This window comes from Ophidiomyces ophidiicola, assembly GCF_022830035.1.
Source record: "Ophidiomyces ophidiicola strain CBS 122913 chromosome Unknown scaffold_3, whole genome shotgun sequence".
Taxonomy (NCBI): Eukaryota; Fungi; Ascomycota; class Eurotiomycetes; order Onygenales; family Onygenaceae; genus Ophidiomyces; species Ophidiomyces ophidiicola.
In genome coordinates, this window is record NW_026054643.1 from 440,806 (window position 1) to 467,941 (window position 27,136).

Consider the following 27,136-nt stretch of genomic DNA (forward strand, 5'->3'; position numbering starts at 1 on the left):
GGTACCTTAGCAGTTAGGTACCTTATCTGAATTTTCCTGGTTAGTCGTGTTTAGATAATACTGATAGCAGCGGAACGTACGGGATTGGTTCCCATATTTTAGCGTCTTCATTGAATTTGTGGCTATACGAGCGTTAGTTACTGAAGCGAGGTTGTCGTTTGTCATCCCGCTTACCCATTAAACACGGTCTGAGTGAGGCAGGCCACACCATATTCTTCTTCAAGGAGATTCGTATAGGCGTATGGGATCTTCACCGGTATTTCTTCGAAAAAGCTATCACGCAAAGGAAATATGTCTTGCTCCTGATATTTTGTCAATATTTGCTTATTCGCAATGGTGTTGTTGGAAGGAGAGTGCAAACCATACATTGTATCTGTGATTATCCTTGCACATAAGGGCACCAGAGGCGCCTCTCTTTCGATAATCATAATCCTTCCGGACACTAGTGATGTCGATGAACAGGCCAGAAGATGTATCAATCCATCTCGCATCAATCACGTTCAATATGTCATCTGGGGTCCGATTGATATAATTAGGGTTGATTTCAAGAAGAAATGTGCGACCGGAGCTCGTTCCAGGGACATTGAAATGATGCTCAGTCATATTATAGTATTTGGCAAGAAAATGCATCGTTGTTTCTGAGACTTGGACGTCAATATCGGTGTCCCACGGCATGATCTATATAAAGTTCGGTTATTAGCCATCGAACGGTGCATAACATAGGGGAGCATCCACCCACTTTTTGATTCCACCACCAGCCCAGCAGAGTTCCATGCATAATCCAGGTTTCGGCACCGATATCAGCCATTGTGGAGAGGTATGATTTAACCATTGTCGTGAGATGAGGAATTCGCTGTGAATCGTGGATAGGATGAGAAGCAAACCTATTACAGCAGTTAGCAATTGCTTTTCAAAAATAGGGTATACGTTCGATGTACCGGCCGTCATAATGATAGTGGAATCTGCAAGTAGTTTGAAGAGTTAGTCATGTTGATTTCTTGAGAGCTCACAGCTTAAGGCGAATAACGTACATTGATTCATCTATCGGAAATGTTAGTTACATAATAGGGGAGCATGGTAGTCAAACAATATCAATAGTCGGACAACATCACTTACGGAAGTACTTGTCAGCTGGATCGCCCATTTTGCCACTGTAGTCGGTGTTCATTGATGTTCGGACACTCATGAAATCGGCATCGCAAGATGCTAGTTGGGCTATGAGAAGCCATGATAGAAACAGAAGGGCAGTTATCATATTAAAGATCGAGCAACTCGCATAAACAACGCTCAGCCCGACGGTATTCTCGAAGACGGCATGCTACCCAGTACAGCCTGCAGTTAGGGAAGCTAATAATAGAATGTCTGTAAAAAAAAGAGGGCATATAAAAGTAGTGGTGCTATGTACTCCGGCGTTATATATACTCCGTAGGAACCGAGGGGAAGGAAATGGAGCGCCAGTCAAGCCATTAAAAGGGGAGAAAAAAGAAAGCAGGAATTTGACATCCATCCAGGGGCAAGTTATATAACTCACCCCGAGAATTCAAGGCAAGCAGTATTTATGATTGCGCCGAAGGGGCCAGCGGCTATCTGAGTCCCCGGCGGTTTCGATTCGCGCGCGCTGATTTGCTGGAAGCCCTAGAAGACTGCATGCCGGCAGCCAATCGCGACTCCCAAGAAAGAACACTAGTCCGGAAAAGGCATGGGGTAGCCTTGGGGGCGTCCCAATCCGGATCCGCGGCGCGTGCGATGTGGCTGAGTTGGGTGGCCGGTGCGTCACTGTGGCGGGCCGGGACTCCGGAGCCACGTATGGCCGGCTCGCGTGTTTTTAGGCTCAGTCGTGGCCCCGCAACGGCGAGGCTCCGCATCGGCATCCCGTCGCCAAGCCCCTGCCCGTCTTGTACATCTGGAGTCTGTTTGTCTGTCTGTCTGCACTCTATACTCCGTATGTAGGTAGGTTCCCGTGGCTGGGGGCTAACCGCCCTTCTGCCCGTTTGTGCGGCTGGGTAGTTGTGCGCGAGATCTCTCGAGATAGTCCGTGAGGCTGTTAGTTCGGAGGAACAGGCCGCGTAAAACCCCAGATGAAGGATTGCGAGAACGCCAGTCTGACGGCTAGTACGGAGAGAGGCGCCGACACTCTTGGTTGCTGGTTGCTGCCGAAGAGCATGTTGATCAGCAGCGGGCATTAGAAATCTGATCTCCGCCAAGAAATTCTAAATGACCTCACCAACATGTGGCCGACCTGCTGTTGCGCTGCATATCCAACAAACACCAGCAAGCTTCTGCAACCGTCGCGCCTTTGGATGCTGCAATGATTCACTAGTGTGCTCTAGCTGGCGCTGCGAAAGCCGCTCGTTCTTCCTCCAATTACAAATTATCCTCCTGTGCCCGGCGCATTTGTCAGCCTTGAAGCAGGGACCGCAACCTCGCAACATGGAGTCGTCCATCGCCTACGGCTTCTCCCACCCAGAAGCCGTCTCCGGACTGCATCGCGCGCCAATGTACACGTCACCAAACCATCTAGACTCCGACCCTTCTTCCTCTGCTCACAACGAGACGCCTAAAAACTCTTCCCCGCCTGGAGTGGCGAGCACCACAACCACCAACACCACCGCCACCACCACCTCCTCCTCATCCGACCCCCGAGTAAATGTGCGCAGCTGCGTGACCTGTCGTCGACGCAAAATACGCTGTAATAAAATCCACCCATGTTCCCATTGTGTCAAAGCAAAAGTCGACTGTGTGTTTCCGGGAGCTGGCCGGGCGCCTAGAAAATCCAAAAAGGCCACTGAGACTGAGCTACTAGCGCGTCTTAAAACCTTGGAGGCTATCGTCAGGAGCCTCTCCACCTCGGCACCGAGCGAAGATCTCTTGGCTGGCAAGATTAACGATGTGAGCAACGAAACAAAAGTTGGCGAACCGGACGTCAGTATCTTTGCCGAGCAGCCCCCAAAAACCGGGGAGGTGGATGCTGTGGGAGAGGAGATGGGCAGGCTTGTAGTTGGCGATGGGAAAAGCAGATACGTCAGCCATCGGTTCTGGACACAATTTGGAGATGAGGTAGGGACTCCACACGGCTGCCAACCGTTTTCCCCACAAAACTGTGCTCTAACAAAAGGTAGATTGGGGAGCTAAAGGATATGATCGATTGCCCAACATCAGACGAAGATGAGTATCCGTCCCCCGGTAATTCTGGACCTGGCCAGCAATCGTGGGACAGCAACGATGGCTTTTTATTTGGGTATTGGTCGATAGCCCACAGCTTGCGGGAATTTCACCTTCCGCCAGAAAAAGTCGGCATAATATGGGAAACATACGTTGAAAATGTTGCTCCAGTTGTGCCTATATTCCATCGACCCACATTAAAAAAAATGCTATGGGATGCCGCTGCAGATCTTGATTCTGTTAGCAAAAGCACTGAGGCATTGCTCTTTACGATTTACTACACCACCATCACAAGCATGACGACAGAGCAATGCTTATCACAATTGGGCCAGGATCGCGATACCGCTTTAAGACGCTATCGATTTGCTGTTGAGCAAGCCCTTGCGAGGGCGAACTTGCTAAATACTCATAGTATTGTTCTACTGCAGAGCCTCGTTCTCTTTTTAATCTGTGTTCGGCAAGATAGCGATTCTCGCTATGTCTTGTCGATGGCAGCCCTTGCCATTCAGATAGGTCGAGGAATTGGCTTACATCGTGATGGAGCTGCGTTTGGCCTGACACCTTTTGAGACAGATATGCGCCGTCGGCTCTGGTTACAGCTCTGTTTGATTGACTTTTGCTCCGCGGAGGATCATGGATGCGATCCTATGATTTACGAGGCTTCCTACGACACTCTTCCTCCACTAAATATTAACGATGAAGATATTTCACCGGATTCAAAGGAATATCCGCCGGAGAGAGTCGGGTGTACAGACGTGACATTTATTTTGTTTCGATGCGACATAGTCAAGCTCTCGAGAAGGCTCACCCATGTACCTCCAAGCAGCTTGAGCAAGGAGTTCAAATCGTACACCCAAGCTGAGCGGGAGGAGTTGGTCCGAGAGCTTGGCAGGCACCTCGAACGAAAATACGTGCAATACTGCGACATGAGCATCCCAATCCAGTGGGTCTGCGGAACAATGTCGCGGCTAGTTGTGGCCAAACTGGTGCTCATGGTCCACCACCCGATGACCCAGGAGAGAACAGTGGAATTAGCACCTGGAGAGGCGGCGCAAAATTGTCTTTTTTGCTCGTCTATTGAAATTATTGAATTTGCGCTTCTCCTGGAAACGAATGACAATACGTCAAAATGGAGATGGTTTTTCCGCACGCATATGCAATGGCACGCCCTTGCATATGTTTTATCCAACCTATGCGTGCGAGCAGGACCCTGTCCGGTTGTGGATCGAGCCTGGAGAGCCGTCAATGCTGCATACAAAGCATGGGAAATCAAGGGCCAGCAGAAGAAAGGTATGCTGTGGCCTGGCATTCGGAAACTAATGGCTCGAGCGCTACAGGCTCGTGAGGCGCGGCTAGAACAACTCTCTAGGCGGCTGGAGGAGAAACCCGCCTTCACTGGCGATGTGCCCCCACACTGTGACATGTTTGCCAACCCAACACCTCTAGATACATTCTCAACGCAGCCTCCGGTTCCGCAGGCCCTTGCTATTCCCAACGGTATACCTATGGAGCCTGTGGTCAATGCGAGCTTCACCCCCAACACGGAGAATTATAGCTCTGACTCGATCGACGTGCCCATGCTATCCGGGTCGTTCTTCCCTCAGGAGAATCTGTATAATGGCGATATGGTGAATCTTAGCCAAGTCATGATCTCTCCTCCGCCATCCTGGGATGAATGGAATCAAGTGGTGCGTGATTTCCAGCACGATATTAGAAATGACGATCTGTCAACGGCAAATGTTTGGTTTTGAGTAGAATTATCATTGTCAATGCTTCTATTAGTCTTTCCTTTTTGTATTTGTGTTTTAATAACTATCAAGAAAATTGTGTCGCGATATCTTCTAAATTCAAAATTCGAAGCTGTGTATTTGGTCTTTTTTTTTTTTTGTTTTTTTGATATTGAATGGAGTTGGCGCATGGGATGGGTTCTTTTACACACCCAAAAAACCTTGTCTTTTGGCGGGGGAATTCATTGGTGGAACTGCCTTTTCCCCACTCATACCGCTCCCAAGGCCAATCAAACTCAGCTATAAGCTTTCTCTCCCCTATCTCGAATACCCATAGGCAAGCTGAAACGAACAATAGCATGCCTCTCAATTCTTTTCCTACTCAGATGATGCTTGAAACTTGGTATGTATTCCCACGTTGGCTCCTTGTGGCTAGGGATCAAGAATGTATGCGTGTATATGTACATACTCTAGATGTGGTGGAAATGCTGATAAAATTTAACGTAGGTGTCTTTCAAATACTTCTATACTCCCTCCATTCCTAACTAACAGTCGAGATTTCTAAAAAGCTGACACGTATAACCCTCTCCATTAATGGCACACATATCGAAATAGATATCAACGAAATTCCATTGCAACCGGCTACATGCATACAAAGACCATGGCCAATGTCTAATTGTAAACAAAAGCTGCAATATAGTCAAATTCCCCAAACAACTTATATAGATCGCTAATCTTTGTCCAAATTGCAGACTGTCTCCAGTAATTTGCCTTTATAACTTCAAAATCTTCGTAGCATCATCAATCTTAGCCTTGATAATGTCCCTCCATTTCTGAGTAAAGTCCAGGTTAGTAAAAGGAATGCCAATTAAGTAAAGCGGATAACTAAAAAGAGAACGAACCTTAGCATTGGCCATATCCCCATCTTCAATACTCTCAACAAGACCTGGGTAGGTCGCTCCAGAGTATCCTGTCCACCTCCCTGGTGCGAAAACAACATGCTTATACCAATTACGACCATCTAAGCCTTCTTTGTACAAGAAACTTCTCTCTAGTAGCTTATATTTGTCATTTGCGGCACGAATCTTGAAGTAGAGAACAATCTTTTTCCAGTATTGCCACCATGGAATGTCCTTTTTCAAGTTGGCAGAGAGAGACGCCGCGTATTCGTCAAACTTGGCGGCAGCATGCCGCAGCTTGGAAATAGAATTCTCAAGTGGATGGAAATTTAAAGATGGCGTTTTATTGATTTTCACTGTGTGCTTCACAGAGTCCAAATATTCATGTAGCGAAGTAGCATAGTCAGCGGCGCTCATGGCAAGAACGGGCGTTTCGGAGAGGTAGGCGGCCATTAAGGACCAGATCTTGGCAATTGCAATATGATAATGCCATCCTGGATCACCGAAGTGCTCCATCCAATAGAAACTGTCGTAATTAGAGTGATAGTGGTAAACTGGATTGTTAGGTCCTCTAACAAACCCGATATCAATACTTGAAACACCAGCAAAATCTTGGAAGGCCGTAAAGTCACTACCACTGCCCATGGGGCTAATGTTTTTGTTCCAGGTATCCCACACCGTCTGCCCCTTTACTGTTTGATTTGGGGATAGAACGAGGCGGGTAGCTTCGTAGATTGCTTTATGTAGGAGAGGGCTAGCACTGGATTGAAAATTCGGCCCAGTAGCAGCAACATCAAGATTCAGGTAAGCTATGTTTGCTTTTGAGAGCCAGGGTAGGTTCTCTTCTACCCATTCTGTAGACCCAATAAGGCCATATTCTTCGCCATCCCAGCTGGCAAACACGATGGTCCGCAAGGGCTTCCAGCCGGCTTTGAGGGCTTCTCCAAAACTGCGAATGACTTCGTTAAGCGCAGCTGACCCGCCGTTCGGATCGCCCGCACCACCAGCAATCCACGCGTCACGATGATTCCCCATGATAATTACCTCATCAGACAGAGAGCCCCGGATGACGCCAATAACATTCCACAAAGGCGTTATCACGTAATCTTGGTCGTTGTACAAATTGAGAACTGTGTTTTCCGGGGAAGGCCCTATATTGTATTTCACGCCTTTGTGTGAAAGCGCACCACCCTCCCAATTTTTGTTCATGTCGGTAGCCTTCGGACCATGGCCATTCAAGGCTTTCAGAAGAGGGATTGCTTCGGCATATGAAATTGGTAAGGACGGGATTGAAGGAGTTTGTTCATGCGGATCCCCTCGAACACAGCCCGGTTTAGAAGGGTAACCAGGGGTGGTCGGATCACCAGGAGCTTGGCCTAAAAAATTATTAGATCTAAACCTCTCGAGACATCTGTGGGTCACGTCACTTACTTATAAACTGGACACTACCTCTCTGCACTGAACTTGGATGGCGAGCAGGGCCTTCGGGGTATGGTTTGTAGCCATTCAGTTCTGTAATATCACCGTCTTCCTGGGGATCGGTATAGATAACTACACCAACCATACCCAGCTCCTGTGCACGCTTCACTTTAAGCCCCCGGAAACCACGGCCGTACTTGGCTAATGCAATTTTCCCTTCTAAATTGATATTTGCTCTAACGAGATCTTCGAAATCTTCAAATGTTCCAAAATTAACGTATAAATACTGAGCCGTGACGTTTCCGCTAGCGGAATAACCATGGAAGGTAGGGATGCGGCTGGCTAAGCCGCTGGTAGGGTCCTCGTTTAGGACTTTCTCTTCCAAGGTCGCCTCAAATGTAACCTTTGAATTCTTTCCATCTCTTTCAATCAAGGCCAGTCTATGATCGATAGGATAATTGATATACACTTCGTACGAAACCAGGCTTGTCTCGGGCACACCGAAGCTGTCCCACTTCTCTTTGGTCCATATAGCCTGGCTGACATTTCTCCCAGCCAGATGAGGCCCAGAAGTATAGTAGTGACTCCATTCTCTTGCCTTGTCCTCGCTGGGGACAGTCTGTAATACTTCTTGGAGAGCCTTGTAAGATATGCCCTGGCTGTCCGGCCAGTTGTAGGGTAGCGGATGGGCACCGGGGAGATAATCCCACAGAGAGCCGTGCTCACGAGGGAGGAGGCCAAAGGGCAGAAGAAAGAGGATCACGCTGACGATGAGGATGCACCCGAGGCAAAAGGTACAAGTTTGACGCAGCCGTGAATGCCGATACCGCGGGCGTGGGCGCGAGACCTGCACGACCAGCAGCGGTGTTCGCTCGGAGATGGGCATGATGCCGTCCTTCGCAGTCCTTTTAGGGAGCAGAAAGTGAAGCCATGGAGCTTACGCTCTCAGAGACCGGCCAGCGTAAGTATCCTGATCCCGCCCGGCTCACGAAGCTGAAGCCTGATTAGTCATTTTCTGCCGAAAGAGCTTCGTCGATCCACACGGGAGCGTTCCCGATCACCAACTCCGACCAACGGCTGTTCTGCCGCTGCGAACAACGAACGGGCGACGCGGCATTCAAGCAGTTATGAGCTGGACAAAGAATGCTGAGCGATAATCACCGCCAGGAGCTTCGACTTCGGGTTGGCAATTTCCTTCTCTCCGATACCTCCCCCCAACCACCTGAGGCTTCCCCGGTGGTTCTACGCCCAGATTCACGAGACCCGTGCGATGAAATCCAAATGTCAGCCGACGCGCAGCTACAGGAAGAAGTGGGCGAGGCCCGATCATCGGGGCGGTCGGCCAGGGGCCGTGTCAAAAATGCGCGCACGCTGTGGACACATGTGATGGAGAGAGCGCTGTTGAACGGCCTTGTCGAAGCTCGAAAACAGTCTCTCGATACTTTAAATTGGAATTTCAGAGCTGCAGGGTGGAGTATTGCTGTATCTTTGGTCCAGCAGAGCACTGATCAACCCATGACGAGGGAAATATGTGACAATCGCTGGCGCAAAATAAGAACCATTTGGAGGCTTTGGGAGAGACACAAGAAACAAGTTGCTGACTGGACATGGAACTCACATATTGAAACTTATGTTAATAACGTTGAGGTGACCAGAGACTACTTTGACCGTCACCCCGACCTACAAATATTTCGCGCGCATGGCCCTGCTCATATGGACTTACTTGAGAAGCTCATGTACGGCAATCCCACAAGTGAGGACCATGATGAGAGCAGGGTAGAGATATCAAATGGAGACAAGGAGAGGCTGGAGCCCGTTGAACCCGAAAACTCAACGCCATCGCCTGCTTTACCTGCCATAACAAAGCCATTATACCAACCCGACCCCATAGCACCTACTGGAATACCCGCACCTCCGATGGTCATCAGCCAGGTGGCAAATCAAATACCACCTCCCATACCTACGCCTACTGATGATAGATTCCAAGCGGAGTCACGATTAGTCAATGCTCTCATAACATACGGGAATATCCTTGTTGAGACATCAAGGGGGATAAGTACTTCAATGGTGTCACCCTTTCAGACCGCATGCACCGAGTTTGTAAAGGAAGCAGATCAGCTGCTTCCCCTCTCTTGGAGGAACGAAACAGGTCGGGTCCCATACTCTCGTTATAGTGTTATTTTGAAAGCCTTGCGGGATCCGCTGGTGAGCCAGACATATATTTCATTACGACATTGCCCTATAGAGGATCGGCGCGAATGGATTATGGATGTGTTAAGAGATCGAGATGCAAACTGAATTTAAATGGGCTATGTACAGATAATATGACGTGTAAAATCACTGGCTATGATGGTGTGTTATGTACTTCGTACACACCGCCATTCTTTTGGGCATATTTCACAAGTGAATCAAAGATTCATTCTAATATTTCCAAATTATGAGGAGCAAGGCGTTGAAATAAACAGCCACTCCCTGAGAAGATCATGCCAGTAGAGAACCATAATGATCTTATTCATCAAGCTCATGTCATAAAATGCACAGAATGTAGTTAAAAACATAGAAGGCGAAGAGAGTCGAAAAGGGAGACCAAACCATTTCACGCTACAACCTGGTATCCCTTCTTACGCCCAAGATCTCAGGGAACTTACATGAGGAGAAGAAGGCCTTGTCATGTTTCTCATTCTTTGCAAACGCCTTATTTGCTTTTCTAGTCAATTCGCCCATCGTCAGCGAGGTAATTGAATCTAACTCACTACAGAACGTAGCTTATGGCGAACAGAATAATGCAGAATCGGACGGCGTGTACCCACAAAAATGAAAGCACGGTTCGATTTCGACTCGTTCTTCACACAAAAACTATCGAAGAGACGTTATGGGACCTAGCATGCCATTAAACACATCGCAAGGGCTGCTTCGGTGGTTTAGTGGGTAACAGGGAATAATAGCCTTCCGAGATAAATTTTGAGGATCGAAAAGAGACACCTGCGCACCACGTAATTTGCTGATGATCAATGCTGGTTCTAGGAAGAGAGAGAAAGAGAGAGACAGTGTAGAACTTATAGTCGATGGACTTAGCTGGAACGTCGCGATTTAATCTTTCCTCAAACCGTTCACCGGCGTAAAACATTATCGACTGAAATATAATCTGGAAAAAATAAATCCAAGGTATAAGAGGAGCAGGCAAACGGTTGTCTATTTCCCTACTCTGGTGGGTTTGTAATTTCATCCGAAGCATCAACAGTCCTTGCAGCAGCAGCAGCAGTAGTTGCATCACGAAGTACTGTCTCTTCTTTGCGTTCAGGAACGAATGCATACCTAGGCAATTTCGCCATCTTTTCTTCAGGACTAACTTCACTATCAGAATAGACAAGTCTGGACGCTTTCGCTTTTTCCTTCTTAGATAGTTTCCCTTCCGTCGTTTCTTCGGGCGCTGCAGCCTGTGCGGATTTCTGTGGCTCGTCGTTCCGCCTAGCTTCGTCCAATATTGCTCGGCCTGCTGCTGGCACCACCGCAGGTTGCGCTCCAAGTTCCGTGTTTGCTAAGAGCGTGCTAGCGGGTGGTTGTACAGGTATTGATGCATGGTGCATTTGCTGCATCTGCCACGAGTTGACTTGTGGCGCAGAAAAGCTGGGTCTCTGAGGCAGACCTGGGGCAGCAGGCAGACTTGAAGGTCTCGAAGGAACTGGAGGTACTGACTGGGGAGGTGTATGAGTTCGCATCTGCGGCGGTTGCTGCTGCTGGAATGGCAAAGGGGGCGTGGCGGAAACGACAGGGCTTTGTCCAGGTAATGGAGGTTGGAAATGGGACGGCGACATGGCTGGCGACGAATACTGAGCTGGAAACTGTTGTCCAGGAAGTGACTGAAATCCAGGAGTGGGATACTCGGGTTGTTTTTGGAATGTTTGTGCTGGTTGCTGATACTGTTGGGGATAGCTGTAGGGTGGTGCTGAACCATTAGACGGATTGGCTGGATATTGCGGAGTACCCTATATAAATAAGATCAGCAAACTAGCAAAAGAAATCGCAGTTCATAAAACTTACGTATGAATTTCCAGCCTGCAATCCTTGGTCGGTACTAACGGGAGTATTACCGCCACTGCTTGTTCCCGCCGTCTTCTCTGCTAGCTTCGCCTTGTGTTCCGCTAGCCGCTTTTTCAAGTCTGATGCAGCTTCAAGTTTTGGTTTTTTCGGCTGGTTGCCGCCCGACACCCCGGGCGCTGGGTTTCCAGTCGCAGCGCGTCGCTCAGCCTCAGCTTGATGGTACTGAGTGATAACACGCTGGTTATGGGCCTGCAAAATATCCTCCGGGACGCCCTCCATGCCAAAAATCTCAATGTCCAAGCTCGATCGGTTCGGGAGCGCATTGTCAACTGCAGACAGCTGCTCCTTGTGTACTTGACTCATATGCACCGATAAACCTGTAATGATTTGAAAATCCACGTTAGCAAGGCTGCATAGTTTTTGCGCATCAAGCCTTTCTTGCAATCCGACTGCTTACCTCCAGCAGTGTTTAGCCGTCTTCCACAACGATCGCACTTAAAATGTTTTGCTTTCTGATGAGATATAAGAATCTTCAAATCGTCAAAGTCGCGCTCGCAATAGTAGCACCACGGGCGACCGAGGAGTTCCTCAAGGTCTGGATGGCCGCGCTTTTTCTTTCCCATGGTGAAGATGTTTTAATTCAAAGAGTAAATAAAAGGGATAGTATTTCAATCCAAATCAGCGCAGCGTTTAGCAGTCTATCGGCCGGGTCGTCTGCAGAACAATATGGCGTTTGGCGGGATGAAGTCGAGCGCCCTTGAACAGTCAGAAGATTTGATAGGAAAGTTGGGTCCGCGCACGTGACTCTCCGCTTTCGAAAACCTTAAAGATGCTTTCGCCTGAGATTACCGACTGCTGAGGATGATTACAGCGTTTCTTAATGAAAGTTGGCCATTATCCTGATTAAATAAAGCTGCCGCCCAATGTATTGGTACAAGTTTAATGCTATAACCTGGTATAGTGAGGCCTGGCTCTTTTCAAAAATCCGCAAACAAACGAGGAACATGCATACCGAAGCAACAAATCGTCAATGCACCCGCTAAAACATAATACATAGTATTGCTAAATAGATAAAAATAGAAGATCAAAAGATTAGAATACCTAGCCCTACCGGGTCCAGCTCTGTAACAATCAAAGTTCATATGTCGTAGTAAGGTATCAAAAAAATATGTATGAAGAACGAAATATGTAAGTTGTAAATCGTAAATCAGAGCCCATTTTCTGCGAGTTGTGGTGCAGGCGATTTTGCAACGCGAGCAGCCGGTCGGATTCTCTGAAAGTGGGGAACTATGTCTCCTACCTGCATAGAAGGTTCAGACGTTGGTGAGCCCATTTCAGAAAAAGTTCCGAGCTTCGTCGCTGGCCGTCTTTGTCGTTTAGGCATTGGGGAGGATGCCGCAGTACTGGCTTGTCCATTGTCAGCTTCAAGCTTCCGTTTTTTTACTGGAGCGGTTGCAGCCTGAGCGGCCCTGTCTGCTTCGATCTGAGCCTTTGTTCTTTTCGGGTTCCGCGTTCGGCCTTCCGAGTTGAATTTTGCCCAGTGGCGAATCATAGCTTCCGTCCTCTTCGGATGTTTAGACTGCCTGATTTTCTCCTGATTTTTTGGATCCTGGCAAGGATCATCATATACCGGAGTATTTGAGCCTGGTGTTGGTGTAGAAGCAGGGGTTGTTGCCGTTGTGGTAAGGCCAGTCGGAGGAGCACTTGTAGGAGCGGTACGGGTACGATTTGGCCCAAGTGCAGATGGCTTTGTCGCGCGAGAACGTGTAGATTTTGTAGCTAGATCCGCTGGTCTCTGATATGCGCCGGAACGAGTTTTCCTTCTTGATCGGTCATTGTATGAAGATCTGGGGGAATCAGGTGCCTCAGGAGATTGGGTGCGAGTTCGAATGGACGGAGTTGGACTGGAGCGCTCTGTTAAGGCTCGAGATCCTTCTCGAGTAGTTGGATTTCTGGAACCCCCGTAGCGTGTGATTCTCTTGCCATGTCGTCTCTGTTCAACCTCTCCTGTAGCTACAGTACCTGCCTTGCGTTTGGGCTCTGGAGGAGGTGGTGGTCGTATTCTCGGCACGTAGGCCACTCCATCCTTCATAACTGGAGTCCAGCCGTCAACGTTATATGGATCAGCAGCAGCCGCTTTCATTTTCTTCATTTGTTCTGCTGTTGGCTTGAATCCTCCCTGGAGGAACGGGTTTTGACAACCAACTTTGCTCGGGCGAGCATCATATTTGTACCCGTACAGCCTGGCTTCTTTCTTATCTTCAAAAACATCCGGATCTTCGGGTTTTCGTGGATCAACTGCCTTCTTCATCGCCCGCCGAGTGGCCAACCTGGTCAATTCGTTAATGGCAATGTATTCATCTTGCCAAACTTCCAGGGCCTTGGCCGCATTTGCTGTGATCGTGTAAAGCTCGTCTGTGGAATGGGATTCAGGGGCTTTAAGCAAGTCAATGTAAATCTCAGGATCGGTAATCGGTAGAAAGTCGCCAGAGTCGGTATGCTCAAATTCATAGGGTTTAGGTCGTTCAAAGCCATCAAACAGTCTTCTCCATACAGTGTCAAGATCGTCCTTTTCTCCAAGGTAGTCATTGGTAAAACTCTTCACATCATTGATTTTCCATCCTAATTGAATACGCTGTTCAACGCCCAAGTCCCTTTGCCCGCGTTTCGGCGGGCTGCTTTCTGCAGGGGCAGACCGGACACCGTCCGTGACGGAAGTTTTGTGAATGACATTATTTTTAGCATGGCTAGAGACATCTGGATGTGCACTATTAATGTGCTCCTCAAGAGCTTCTTTGGGTAATATTTGATCTGAGGTAGTAAATAGAAACTCCTCTTGGCACCATTGACATTTTACTGGAGGATGGGTCTCAATGGGACTAAGTTGTGTAGACGATGATGAAGGTCGAGAGATCTCATCATCGTCAGGTGGCTGGTAATTCGATGAAGGTGTTGCTGGCAGATCAATGCTGCTAGCACCAGCCTCCCCATCCTCTTGCCCCCGCTGTGACATGACAGTGGTTTATATCATACGCATTCCTAAGCACAGATCAGCAATAGTCTTCTCAAAACTTCTATCTAGAACCCAAGATCTGTACACAAATCGCTCACTGGCCATTTATTCAAAACGACAACAAAGCGCATTGATAATAAAACAGCAAAACATAATGCTAGACTAAGTAGTTAACTGTTTCAAAGGAAAGAAAAATAAAAATAAAATAATAAATAAAAAAAAAAAAAAAGGTAAGGAATATGAAATATGGAATCAAAATAAGACATAAGAAAAGCAAATAAGTTTTTAACTGAGCAAATGCCAATCGCCAAAGTCTAACATGTTGGACATGTAGGATCAAGCCACAAGGGCCACGCATGAACGCGCAGCGGCCAGCAGCAACTGATTTGAAGTAGAGGAACTAAAGGACGGTCTAGAGGCGGGATCTTACAGTAAATGAACTCATGAAAGTCCTGAGTGCCACTGTTTTTTCAGGGATTCTGTACAGTCACGGAACAAAAAAACCGGGATCCTTAGTAAGGCGTCTGTGGGTGGACTGAGCGGAGAGCGATGTCTAGATGGCCCCGGCGCAGCAGACAAAAAGAAATCTCAGAAGAATTCGGGAAAATAGAATCTATGGCGTTGGTGATTGAATAGGACGGCAAAAAAAAATGAGGGGGGATAGTGGGAAGTATGAAAAATTGGGCATGTATGAGGTTATAGTAATTAGTTCAATCTTCAGAGTTTTGGAGGCTCGCAGCACCAGTGGCAAGAAGATTGCGGGAGGGAAAGCAGAGCCAGCCAGAAACGAAAGGGCAAGGAGATCAATAGGGGCGGCGGCGGCGTGAGCAGCTCGACAATGGGCTCTGAGCAGCATTCAGGACGGGGTTGTGTTGTGAACAGGCTGGTTGCTGGCGGGAAAGTCTCTTTTGCGATCTATATTAATTCCCTTCCTTAGTTATTTGCTGGAGCTTCACGAGCGCCGGCAAGGCGGCTGTCTGGAGCAAATCCTGGCCCGCTGATTGGCTGCCGGGCGAAATTGGCGGGTTTGCGCGCCGCTGATTGGCTGGGTGGTGCGAAACCCACAAATCCGCTGCTGTTTGATCGCTTTTCGCCCGCCAGAGCTGAACAGAGATTTTACGCTCGACACAGCGATGCCAGCGCCAGTCGCGGCCGGCAGAGACCGGAGAGTCGTGCTCGTCGAGCCAGCCTACGCGGAGAACGGGCGCCGTTCAGCTCTAACTACGCCGTCAGGACTCACCGTATAGAGCAAGTACTGCGATGCACAGGACGTTCTGCAGCAAATTTGCTAGTTAAACGTTGATTCCATGCATTACGAGCCAAGGCTTGGGGCCAGCGGGAACTTGGAAGACGGAGAGACATGACAGGGGACTGTCGTGTTTTGCATCATCATCATCATAACAACAACCAAGCAAGCTGGCTCAAGAACGAAACGTTTGGCATGCAACAATCCCTCAGTACTCCGTACACCCTTCATCCTCTGAACTATACTCCGTACCTCCAGGAGGCTTGGACCGCTATGGGGAGATTATGATCCTTGGTTATAAAAATAGGATGATGTTTCACAAGCACTCAGGGAACTAGTTACCTTTAGCTGCTGATAATACGAAAAACTAACTACCTCACTAACTAGCCACATAACCAATGCCTACAACCCCATGAAGGTATAGATACGACTGTAAATACTTCTTGACAGATTCAAAGCTTGAATAAAGCATGCCATACAGAGCAGTTACATAATTCAAAATGGAAAGTGTGTGATTATGACGAACGCCAGCCGATCAACCCTGGTTTTGTATCGTCATCACTAACCTTATGTCTTTTAATCGCAGCAACCGCCACGGTAGGCTTCCCCTCCGGCCCCCAAGACCAGTCGTAGCTCATCGCATAGGCAAAATACATGCCGTCGGGACTAAAAGAAGCAGATACAATGCTATACCCAACACTGGGGAATTCCCGGGGCTGGTGGCCGGTGTCTTTGTTCCAAAAAATAAATCTCCCGTCCGATGCGGCCGTCGCCAGCGTGTGTCGATCGGGGTGAATGGCGATCGCACGTACTGGAAACGCCAGCGCTGGACCATCCATCGTTTTGGGGTAGACTCGATGGCATTCAAACGAGAATGTCTTATCTCCCAGTCGTCTAAGGTGCGGTCGTGTTAAATGAGTTTGGTGAGAAGGCACGAACATGGGAACAACCTACGTCTCATCCAGATATTGAACCACGCACCGGCCCTGCGTACTACTTACAACAAAGCCAGAACAATCCGGAAAGCAGACAATCGAGCAAAGCTGAAACACTTCAAGCTCAAATATTTTGGCGATCGCGGCAGGCATATCAAGGTGGACGACTGCAACTTTCCGATTGGACATAGCCACAGCTAGCAGCTTATGTTTCACGTCCATTGCATATGCTTTCTCCGGAAGCACCAGTCCGTTCAAGAGCTGCGCACCGGGGGGCTGGATGTTTGCAATGTCCCAATACTTTATCGTCTTATCAAGCGAGCCAGTAGCTAATATCGTCAGGTTGGCAGATACAAACGCTTTGCCCGTCAGGACAGCATCAGCATGTCGCCCAATGATTTGTGTACATGTTCCTCCAGTGACCCGTTCCACCGTGCCCAAGGCACTGAAGCCAAAAATGGACGAGTCATCCTATTATCCAGAAAAACACAAGTGATCAGTCGTTGTTTAGACCCAGCCGAAACTAAAACGAGGCGCTTTCGAGCAAATGGGTATCCAACATACTGTGCTCCAGGCGCATCCCAGCGCAGCACCAAATTGTAGTTTGGTCTTATAAATGAGCTGTGTGCTCTCGTTGTAAACACGGATCTCGCCGTCGTACGAAGAGCAAGCAAGCTTATTAGAGTGGTTTGCAAAAACAATTTGCGAAATATCTTCCGTAGGAGGATGGCCATACGTCTCGTCTTGGGCGATAGAACCCTGGGCAGCGGGCGGCAATTTCTGTCCGCGCCCGGCGCCATAGTCGACTTCGCGATTTACGGAGTGGACGTCATCGAAATGCTGGTCTCTTGATTGTTCGCTCCGGAATGACCGAGGACAGGAATCGCAGTACCAGGTATGGACATCATCCACATGTTGGCTGCGCGACGCCTGCGCCTGGAATACCTTTGGGCAATATTTGCAAGGAAACGTGTGAACGTCGTTGATATGGCTGTTCAAACCGTGCTGGGACCCAAAGCTGCGCTGACAAGTATTGCAGACCGTCCTACCCATTGTGTGAGATGCGTGCTGAGGAGTCGAGACTCGAGCCTCGCGGCTGGGAGGCCTGACATACCCGGGATAGAGATTGTGTCGCTCAGCTTGCCTGGAAGTGGTTTCATTGGGCGAGGTGCCAGAGCCGCCCGTGCTTTGCATGCAGAGTAGAAGGGCTGTCGATGGCCAATGCCGCCGCCCATCTTCATCTTGGCGGGGTTCGTATACATGAACCGCCAACGCTATTTTTAGTATGTAGCTTTGTTTGCCAAAGCCGAGGGATTTATATCACTGCCGGTTTATTCCATCCGTATATATTTGACAGATTCCATATCACGGATGGGCTAAAAGAATAACGTGATGAGCTAATGGAAACACTGCCCTAATTCCGCCCTATATATCGGCTTCTTAAGCCGTAGCTAGCGCTTAACTATGTGGACTAGAGAACAGCGCATAACAAAGCCCGAAGATTCCTCTTCTCAATATTTTCTGTCTCTTTTACAGTATCATGCTTGAGCTTTTTAAAAGGTGGAGCTCGCGGAAGCGGGCCGACGGTGACCGTTGTTAGTACTTAGAATTAATGCCCCCAGGCTCTTGACACTATATGGGGAGCGAGCAATTCGAGTTGAACTGAGACAAGAACCATTTGGCACGGAGTAAATATCCTCTAGCTTGCCTGTTTATTTGTTCATCTCTCCAACATCCAAGGCAACTAGGAACCGGCTCACGCAGTTGTATGCCGCAACAGTTGCTGTAACCTCCACAATCTCTTTCTCACTAAAAAACTCCTTCATCTCACCAAAAACTGCATCAGGTACCTTCACAGTTCTTGTCATGGCTTCCGTATACTTCAAAACCGCTACTTGTTTCCGATTGAAGAGCTCATTGAGCCGGTCATCCGCTGGAATCTCAGCACTTTTCACTGCCTCCATCATATCCTCGCTAAACCCCGTTTCTGCCAAAATGGGAGCGTGGTGTTCCCATTCAAACCACGCTTCATTGAGCGTTGCGACTCGGCATATGGCAATTTCACGGATGTCCACCGGTAAGGACGACCTCGATCGGATAGAGCCGAGGAACGTATTCCAGCCGTCAGCGACAGGAAAGGAGTGAAGGAGAGCGAGATCGAGCGGAATCAGGCCACCCGGGCCTCTGCGTTCAAGCACCCTTTGAAGAATGGCAGACTCCTCATCGTCGGATGTCGGAGGTGGGTTTGCAGTATAAGGAATCTTCATGGCCACGAGGATCAGAGGGGCCGTGTGGCCGCCCGTCACGTAAAAGGAAATGGAGGAGAGGTGTAGTTGGATAGCTAGCTGCACTCTTGGTTTGGCAACGGGATAGATTTCTATCGGTCTGGGCGGGCCGAATCCTTCGGCCGAAGAATGTGGGCTCTCAACGGGCTCGGCGTTTCTTTCTTTTCAGGCTATGGTTAAGTCCGATGCGTGCGTCCTTGAAGGTGGCGATCTGACGGCATGATTAAGAAAAGAAGAAAATAGTTCGATGGGTTCCAATCAGCGGCCACGGATTCCCAAGAAATAATGCCTTCGACTGTGGGAGAGCATCGTGTTCTGTACGTTGTCCCCCAGAGCTAGCTCTGACATCGTCGGTAGTTAGGACACAGCGCCATGTACGGAATAGACTCTATTTGTAGTATATTTAACAAGTACTGATTTCAGTCCATAGTATGTACGTGTTGTATATATAAAATGGAGGAATGATGGGTATGCTTTTTGTGCATATTGATGCAGACGAAGTGCGGAGTACGGAGTACCCCGTAGTTACATATTACATATTTCTTCAGGATTCCTTGACGCAGTTTTCAAATCCCGGGCTTTCTCCGCCGCCCTCATGTCGGGAATCGGTATATCCGAATAACTAGTTAGGCTAGATAGAGGATCTAGCAGATATCCTTTAACCATAGGGGCCAATAGTACATGAATTGGCTGCAGCATGCATGATTGAACTACATTCCTCGCGTTCTTACTCTGTACAAAATGTGGCTCCGGTGGAGTATCGGGCCTTTGGGAAACGACGATCTCTTGTGTCTTTCATGCTGCTTGGAGATGATATGCTTCTGGCGTTGCTCGTCCCTCGCTTTGTTGCGCGGCTTGAGTTCAGGCCTTTTGTAGGCGCGACGTTGCCAAGACCAGGACTCACAAGCCAAATCATGATTGACGCCATATCACTCGACCTCCATCATTCATCCAACACCACCATCAACAACGCGATCGGAAGTACAGAGTGCCGAATTCGAGCTGTCTTCCCTTCGATGAAGTTGAAGTCTTTCGAAGCCAGGACCCAGTTACGGAGCACGGAGTAAACGATGTCGAAGAAACCTGTCCCTACTGATGCTGAGCTGCTTGCACAGTTCGACGACCTCAACGTCGACAACGCCGCGGTTGGCGCTGCATCCTCCACAGGACCATCTAATGCCTCTTATGAAGTCCTAGCGGAGCTTCAAGACCTTGCTGTCCAGCGACCCGCTAGCCGGCCGGCTACACCCCAGCTCAAGCGAACCAGCACCAACCCTTCAGCCGCAGATAGGAGTAGTGAGGATAAGAATATGGCTCGCAAATCAGGGGATAGTGCCAGAGCCTACCATACGAGTATCACGCCGGCCGAAACAACTTCGTCAGAAGCTCCGCCTACGCCGATAACACCCGATCCGCAACCAACGGCAGGCGGCGGAGGAGGAGGAGGGTGGTGGGGAGGCATCTTTGCAACTGCTAGTGCTGCGATGAAGCAGGCGGAGACTGCTGTGAAGGAGATTCAACAAAACAGGGAAGCTCAAAGATGGGCGGAACAAGTTCGTGGGAATGTCGGTGCTCTCAAAGGCCTAGGTACATGCGCGCCTACTCCTCAGAGTCCAATGGATGCCCTCATGACTAAAATTAATTGTATCTTTAGGCGGAGAATTGAAAACCCTTGCAATGCCTACATTTACGTCTTTTATCCATACCTTAGCTCCTCCGATCTCCTCTCACGAGCGGCTTCAAATCCACATTACTCACGATCTCCAGGGGTACCCGTCCCTTGACTCCCTTATCTATAATGTTTTTTCGCGGGTAATGGCGCAGGTTGAAGGCGGCGACCTCCTTGTCATCCAACGTGGCCAAGAATCCGGCCCCAGGCGGGGCCTTGAGTCAGCAGGCGCCCAGGTGTCTACAGCAGGTTGGAACGATGGCCCGTGGTGGCGCTACGTATCCCCTAGACAGCCACGCACAATTTCCGCTATCAAAGGCGCAGCAGTTGCTACGAAGCTTGCTCGAGCAAGCGCCGAAGCTTATGCGAATGAGTTTTACGCTTCGCGCGGCGGCATCGAGCAGGCAGCGAAGCAGGCATCCGAAATCCTATCAGAATCTAATCCCGTACGAAATAGCGATATCTTCCTTTCAATACAAGCCTTATGTCAGCCCGTGTCGTCAGATCTATTTCAAGCCGGCTTAAGTGGCGAAGTTGAGAGCGCATCTGGCGCTGTGGACCCAGAGGTCGAGCCCGAAGAAGAAGTGTCCTTCGCGGTCTACCTTCACGATCCTGTTCACGGAATTACATTCCACACGATCTCACAGCCCCTTCCTCAAAAATGGATCGACTGGCTTGATGCATCTGCGTCGCAACCAAATCCCGACGAGGCCTCTGAGGCCGACCAGTTTGTCGTCCCTGAGGCCATTGCTGAGATCATCGAGAACGGCGGAGTTGATCCGAGGGAGTGGGTAGCAGAATGGGTCGAGGAAGCGCTCACGTTGGGTGTGGGTGTGATCGCCCAGCGCTATGTAGCGCGCAGAATGGGCGTTGGCGAGGGCGGAGTGGGCAAAGGCAAGATGAAGGCTGAGCAGGCTACAGTTGTGGAAAGCGGAGCCGGCGAGGCCGCAAGGGCCATCTAATAATGAATCGGGATTTCATGTTCTAGGCGCAGATTGTGTGTTGGCCAACGGAGCTCTAGGAAATGATTCTGTGTTTCATCGCGGGCTGGTCGCATTTGCTGTTGTTTCATGACTACGCTTTTTCTCTCTCTCTTTCTCTTCTTTCCCGGCTTCGTATCTCTTATCACACGCTCGTCAGCAAGACCTGCTAGATACTGGTCGCCTGGCATGTATACTCAATTCCACATAAGGGAGCCCCCATGGCCTCTTTTTCTGTGCCGTTTCCTGCTGTGCCAACTCCTCCAGGATGCGATGACAGCATCCAAGGGGCGTTGGCACAGCAGGAACTTCCTTTCCAGCCGTGACGCCCAGGTGGGCGCGCACTGCTTTGTCTGCGAACAATGTTGAGGCATTTTCGGCCGTCGTCTTCCTTATACCGGCGGCCTGGCGCGCTGTTTGAGTTTCGGTCCTGATCGAAGAACCACCATCGCGCCCGGCGGCGGCATCCTGGCCCGTCTGGGCTTTGTCAACCAACATTGGCACCGCAAACTCAGAGCCTCCCAGTGCGTCGCCTGTCGCCGCCGCTGCGATGTTTTTCTGTCGCTGCTGGCTGTGGGATCGACTGCTAGAACTGCGGCGAAATGCCTGGACATGGTGGAGCGCGCCCTTCGCTGCTCCGCTATCGGTTCGGGCAGGGGTCTGATGAAGAGTGTTATGAAGATACCTGAAGTCTACTGTCGCCAGTAGATTTCATCATGCACGCCGCCCTGCTTTATGCCTCGGGTCTATCCTCTGCTCCTTTTATTATTCTCTGAAGAGAAAAAAAAATCTTTTTTTCAGCCTTTGACCAACACCTTCTTTGCCCTCTCCGAGTATCCCTCGCTTCTCGCGCTATCATTCGACTAGCCGCTCCAACGACTCTGCAGCCTGCAGCTGTGATCCCATTGGGATACGCCCTTTTTCGCTGCTGTCCTGTGATTTTTCTGTGATCCCCCGCTATTCACCTGCATTAGCGTACATTGCTGGCGAATATCTTCCATACTTGTGAGATCTTGATAGCGAAGCATTTCTCTGGTGAGCAACGGGAATTCTTCGGATTGGCTGTTCGGGTGACAATGCTGACAGATATTGCAGGAATTTACTGCACCCTAACTTCCAAACTCTTTCAGTTCTCGGGCCTTGTCCTGGGAGTTGGTGACTCCCTTAGTCCATCAATATCCTGGAAGAGTTGTGACTCACACTGTTGGGCCTGGGGGCTTTTACTATGACGATTATTGCTGCTGGAGATAAACTTATGCGAGACTTGGACTCTGCAACTCAATGGGATCATTCGAACACTTGGCAGTATTACCCAGATCTTGAACAGAATGCGAGCAACTGCGGCGTGCGACAATCGAATCCCGGATTTCAGCCCCTAAAAGCTGTGCACCACGGGTTGGAGGAGCACTCGGCATCGATACACAATGAGTATGTGACCCCCATCACACTGACTTTGGAAAATGAATTCTGAGTGAATGTACTACTGCAGCTCCAGAGTAACCGAACTCCCCGCTCTCGACCAGTTTGCCTTGAAAATGGAATACTGGCCTCAAGAACAACCACAGTACACAGAAAACGTGTGCGTGTCTGACGTTCTATCAAATTTATGCGTCGAGCTTCCGTATCATCCTAGCAGAATTCATTTTACTGAAACTCCTTGCCCAAGTGCCATTTCCTCAGTTGTTGATGTCAATTCGTTGGCTCAAGATCTGAGTACTCCAGAACTGCTATCAAACTTAGAGCGGGAACAGAAATACTCAAATCCATGGCCCTCAGAGGCAGCCGCTGCAGACAGCTACCTAGCTTTTGGTTCTCAGCATATTCCTGGTATCAATTTCCAAGATGGGGGAATACAGGGGCGTGCAAACGTACAACCTTTCTCGTTTACATCCTGGCAGGGTGTTGTTGACCAGGTGTCCTCTGACAGAGCCTCCCAAAACATCCAGCAGTCACAGTTAAGTTCAGCATTCCACCCTACAATTGTGCAAACTTGTGGGCTACTTCAAGATGAGCCAAATACAATACTGCCAGAGTGCGAGATCCAACTTGAAGCAAATTTGCTGCGATTGAAAAATTCTTCTGAAACAAAGAGAGCGAAAACCAGGTGTGTATCAGGAGACTTCTCGAGTTGCCCAGTGAGACAAAAGACTCCATCTACTCGCCAGATTACTCCAAGACGGAAAAAAGGAGAAAAGAGTCCAATGCAGAGACCCGCAATATCTAAACGACAAGCGAGCCCAACAGATCTAATACTACACGGAGCGGCTCTCTTGAGCAACCCGTCTCGGAGTGGGTCAGATGAGGATGAGCCGAAAGCAGCCGCTAAAGCGCGAAGGTCTTTTCAAATAGTTCATGAAGATGGACAAGGAAATTCAACTGCATCTTCTTCTCAAACAATGCCCATCGCCCGAGCACGCCGACAGGGACCCTTGTCCGCGAATGGAAGACGTGATGCGGCTTTACGGAGAAAGGACAGGAGCGTCTGTATCTGGTGCCGTTTGTCGAAAAAGAAGGTAATCTTGCCTGTTCCATTTGCGTTGCGTTTTATCTGACTTTTGTCGCCTTAAGTGCTCGGGTCAAAATCCATGTGGCGCATGTGTTGAGCAAGCCAAATCCATGATTGTTGAGCAACCATGCGTGAAAGCAGACTTTTTCCAAATAGTCGAGGCAGGAACGTGCAATTATATATGTAAGTACTCGCCGTTGCTCTTTATAATAATCAATCCTGACTGCTTCTCTAGCCCAACGTGCCGTTAACCACCTTACGCTGGACGGCTCATCTAGACGTCGCATGGAGCTGCCATCTGTTTTAAACATTGATCAATTTGTCGACTTGCTGGAGAAACGTCGAGGGAAATTTAACATACGGGTGCGACAGGCATGGGGAACACTCTTCGTTCTAGATTTGGAAGAATCCTGGAGCTACGTGAAATGCCTTCAAGGGAAACAAGGGAGTAATGTGTACGATCTGCAAGATTTTATTGATAATCATATCTTGAAACTTAATAACTGGCAGAGATGCGTAAAGGAGTGCAACCCTGTGGATGATATGCTTGTAAGAAAACCATGTATTTTGGGAGAATGCCTAACTGACGTTTTCTTTCACTGGATAGTCGCTATTGTCGCAGTGGAATACCATGCCTAGTCGAGCAAGCTACGATTTTGTTTTTGAAGATAGCAAAATACCTGACCGTCCGATGAATATTGAACACCCCGGTGACCAGTTAGAGATCCTTCTAGCTGCACATCTATCTCGAATAGTTTGTCGTAAACTTGAAGTCGACGGATATCGAAACCTACAATACGTTCTTAACAAGAACAAATGGGACGACATGTCTTCTGTTGCTTTCGTAAGACTTGTTTCTCAACTTGGGCATATACTCGTCAGTCTTCGCTGGAGAGTATCCTGGTGGGAGCTCCTCGGCGACGGCGGAATGAAGCCGGATATCAATAAGGAACGATACCAAGAACGTGTTCAAAGTTTATGCAAAATCCTTTACTTCTATTTCACTTCAGTCAAACTCAAGCTACCGTCGTGGATTGCCCCGGGCGAATTTGACGGCGTCTGGTCAACCTATGCTGATGCCAGGCAGGTCTGGGACGATTTCCCATCCATGGCTACGGCAGAGGGGTTTGAGGCGTGGATGGCAAGGGGGAAGGAGCTTATTCGAGAGGCTGGAGTACGGAGCAGCATTCCTACTATATGAGAACCGGTTTCCAAACAGCACGGTTACTGGCGCAAAATAGCGATGCATGCATTTTTATCGGCTCCCTTAAAACTTCGTGGGGTATTTCTAGGAAAATATAGAGGCATGGAGAACAGGGGTGAAGAGATGAACCCTCAGCATGATACATTTTTTGATTCAAGTTGAGACTGTTACTTCTTGCTTGTCAGCCGCATATCAATTCGGGGCACTGGTTCCAATCACTACAGTGGTTAAATGCACAACATGGAATAAAACAGCGGCTAGCCAAACTATTGACACAATTCACCACTAAATGCCCAACCCCGCCCAATGACCAATTTTTTGCACTGTAACACTCAACGGTCTTCCAGATCCCTTGACCGCTTCCCTCCGAGATAAAATTGGTCTTAGGAATTGGGCCAATAGCAAAGAAAAGAAAACGTTCTTAGCTAAAGACCTTTATTCATGGAAGTGAAACTATATTATTGATTGCCCAGGTTCCTGTCACTTCAAGGTATCCGATTGGCTTCCTAACCCAACAATTTTGAAATATCCACTGGATCCAAGCTCATACATATTCTCCCAGTTAGAAATGTGATTCTTGCATTAATTATATCCAAACCAATAGTACCAGCACCGGTATCTAGTTAGATAAATATATCTTATCTCTCAGACGCACCAAAAATATAAGACTCGCTTCTCCAGACAAAGCTGGCTTAATTTTTAGGAGATGGAAGGCTAGTCGCTCTTATCATTAACAAAGAATTCAGGTGCGGTAGACGAAGGCCATAGACGATAAGAAGTCCACATCCAGGATGATCTGAATTTTTTCAGTACATCGGCAATTGAGGGCCAGCCAGTCAAAGTCTTCCAGATCCGCAGTAAATACTTTCGATATATCGGCTGGTAGCGAAGGGCAAAATCGGGACCAAGCAATCCCTCGCGAATCAGAGACTCACATTTTCTTTTTCCCTTTATATGGTTGATACTCTCGTACGTTGGCTTCAGCGCAATTTCACTGGTTCTGCTCTGAATGTCTTGTGCGGCGAGTTCCATGTTTGGATAGGTATTGTGCCAGCAACACGAAATTATGAAGTCAAAGATCTCATTCCGATTGAGTTCTGGGAACTCCAGATGGCTAAACCGGCGACTCATTTCACTTGGATCCTTGTCTAAAAGATTGATATCTTCATATGGTTCACGGCCATATACCATATAGTAAAGAAACGTCCCAACGGAGAACTGCTCGGTCTGGGAGGAGCAGAGACCATAAGTGTTTTGCAATGGTCCAGCAATTAACTTTCGGGCCCATGGTGCAAAGCTACCCTCAAGTAACGGCCCGGGAGGCGTGGCGCGGTCAAAGTCAATTAGCTTGAGATTGAGATTTTTATCAAGAAGGCAATTGCGCGGATGGATATCATTGTGGCAGAAGCCCAGCTTCTCTACGTATCCTATGGCTGCAGTAAGCTGCTGGATCCATCGAGCTATGAGAGCGGGGTCTTCATATTCGGTAACTCGGATGAGGTGTCCCCAGAAGCCACTCGGTGTCTTTCCCCTCTCCTGGCGGTTGAAGAACCGCCGGTGGAGCGAATCGTTACTGTAGTACGAAAGGAAGAGAAAGTCTGGCAGCGCAATGAAACATTCGATTATATGCTGGCATCGATCGTCTTGCTCGTTCAGGCGATTGTAAAATTTGGCTTCTTGGATAAACGGCGGCTCTTCTTCTGAGGAGACGTCGTTTGCGGAAGGGTGAGAGGCTTTGACGACAATTCCAGGGCTAACGTGGTAGATGGTACCCCTGCTTCCAAACCCAACGCCGTCGTGCTTCCTAAAGTACATGCGAAGAAGCTGGTCACGAAAGCCAGGTCGGAAAGATTGATGTTTTGGAGAAGATGTTAGTTAACTAAGGTTTTACTAGTTAAGGTAGTTAGGTAGTTAGTTAGTGAACTCCGGAGTAGTTATAACAAGCTCCCGGTTCCGCTTTTGCCACAAAGTATTTGTTGAGATTCGTACTCCGTAGCTAGGTACCTAACTATGCCAGAGAGAAAATGGGGGCGTACAAATACTCCGTATA

The 27,136-nt window shown here is 48.7% G+C and overlaps 11 protein-coding genes across 11 annotated transcripts; 4 read left to right on the plus strand and 7 right to left on the minus strand.

Annotated features, from left to right (window-relative positions):
* Window positions 1-324: 324 nt before the first annotated feature.
* On the minus strand, window positions 325-1,186 carry MNN4_1 (mannosyltransferase; the record flags this gene model as incomplete). The annotated part of the gene is made up of 5 exons (XM_049250282.1): window positions 325-678; window positions 740-884; window positions 939-962; window positions 1,011-1,041; window positions 1,117-1,186. The coding sequence occupies 5 exons, from the start codon at window positions 1,184-1,186 to the stop codon at window positions 325-327; spliced, it is 624 nt and encodes a 207-aa protein (XP_049110642.1).
* Window positions 1,187-2,430: 1,244 nt separating this feature from the next.
* LOZ57_001191 (uncharacterized protein) lies at window positions 2,431-4,913 on the plus strand (the record flags this gene model as incomplete). The annotated part of the gene is made up of 2 exons (XM_049250283.1): window positions 2,431-3,057; window positions 3,120-4,913. 2 exons carry the CDS (start codon window positions 2,431-2,433, stop codon window positions 4,911-4,913), a joined length of 2,421 nt encoding a protein of 806 aa, XP_049110643.1.
* A 749-nt stretch (window positions 4,914-5,662) lies between these two features.
* Window positions 5,663-8,093, minus strand: LOZ57_001192 (uncharacterized protein; the record flags this gene model as incomplete). Its single annotated transcript, XM_049250284.1, has 3 exons — window positions 5,663-5,722; window positions 5,792-7,164; window positions 7,220-8,093. 3 exons carry the CDS (start codon window positions 8,091-8,093, stop codon window positions 5,663-5,665), a joined length of 2,307 nt encoding a protein of 768 aa, XP_049110644.1.
* A 257-nt stretch (window positions 8,094-8,350) lies between these two features.
* Window positions 8,351-9,505, plus strand: LOZ57_001193 (uncharacterized protein; the record flags this gene model as incomplete). Its single annotated transcript, XM_049250285.1, has 1 exon — window positions 8,351-9,505. The coding sequence occupies one exon, from the start codon at window positions 8,351-8,353 to the stop codon at window positions 9,503-9,505; it is 1,155 nt and encodes a 384-aa protein (XP_049110645.1).
* Window positions 9,506-10,407: 902 nt separating this feature from the next.
* Window positions 10,408-11,871, minus strand: LOZ57_001194 (uncharacterized protein; the record flags this gene model as incomplete). The annotated part of the gene is made up of 3 exons (XM_049250286.1): window positions 10,408-11,193; window positions 11,249-11,625; window positions 11,706-11,871. The coding sequence occupies 3 exons, from the start codon at window positions 11,869-11,871 to the stop codon at window positions 10,408-10,410; spliced, it is 1,329 nt and encodes a 442-aa protein (XP_049110646.1).
* A 584-nt stretch (window positions 11,872-12,455) lies between these two features.
* LOZ57_001195 (uncharacterized protein) lies at window positions 12,456-14,261 on the minus strand (the record flags this gene model as incomplete). The annotated part of the gene is made up of 1 exon (XM_049250287.1): window positions 12,456-14,261. One exon carries the CDS (start codon window positions 14,259-14,261, stop codon window positions 12,456-12,458), a length of 1,806 nt encoding a protein of 601 aa, XP_049110647.1.
* A 1,761-nt stretch (window positions 14,262-16,022) lies between these two features.
* GLE2_2 (RNA export factor gle2) lies at window positions 16,023-17,495 on the minus strand (the record flags this gene model as incomplete). Its single annotated transcript, XM_049250288.1, has 3 exons — window positions 16,023-16,457; window positions 16,509-16,913; window positions 17,007-17,495. The coding sequence occupies 3 exons, from the start codon at window positions 17,493-17,495 to the stop codon at window positions 16,023-16,025; spliced, it is 1,329 nt and encodes a 442-aa protein (XP_049110648.1).
* A 659-nt stretch (window positions 17,496-18,154) lies between these two features.
* On the minus strand, window positions 18,155-18,709 carry LOZ57_001197 (uncharacterized protein; the record flags this gene model as incomplete). The annotated part of the gene is made up of 1 exon (XM_049250289.1): window positions 18,155-18,709. One exon carries the CDS (start codon window positions 18,707-18,709, stop codon window positions 18,155-18,157), a length of 555 nt encoding a protein of 184 aa, XP_049110649.1.
* A 1,088-nt stretch (window positions 18,710-19,797) lies between these two features.
* On the plus strand, window positions 19,798-21,358 carry LOZ57_001198 (uncharacterized protein; the record flags this gene model as incomplete). Its single annotated transcript, XM_049250290.1, has 2 exons — window positions 19,798-20,314; window positions 20,382-21,358. 2 exons carry the CDS (start codon window positions 19,798-19,800, stop codon window positions 21,356-21,358), a joined length of 1,494 nt encoding a protein of 497 aa, XP_049110650.1.
* Window positions 21,359-22,601: 1,243 nt separating this feature from the next.
* On the plus strand, window positions 22,602-25,083 carry LOZ57_001199 (uncharacterized protein; the record flags this gene model as incomplete). Its single annotated transcript, XM_049250291.1, has 5 exons — window positions 22,602-22,804; window positions 22,866-23,889; window positions 23,945-24,065; window positions 24,118-24,431; window positions 24,490-25,083. 5 exons carry the CDS (start codon window positions 22,602-22,604, stop codon window positions 25,081-25,083), a joined length of 2,256 nt encoding a protein of 751 aa, XP_049110651.1.
* A 717-nt stretch (window positions 25,084-25,800) lies between these two features.
* LOZ57_001200 (uncharacterized protein) lies at window positions 25,801-26,901 on the minus strand (the record flags this gene model as incomplete). Its single annotated transcript, XM_049250292.1, has 1 exon — window positions 25,801-26,901. One exon carries the CDS (start codon window positions 26,899-26,901, stop codon window positions 25,801-25,803), a length of 1,101 nt encoding a protein of 366 aa, XP_049110652.1.
* Between the last annotated feature and the right edge of the window lie 235 nt (window positions 26,902-27,136).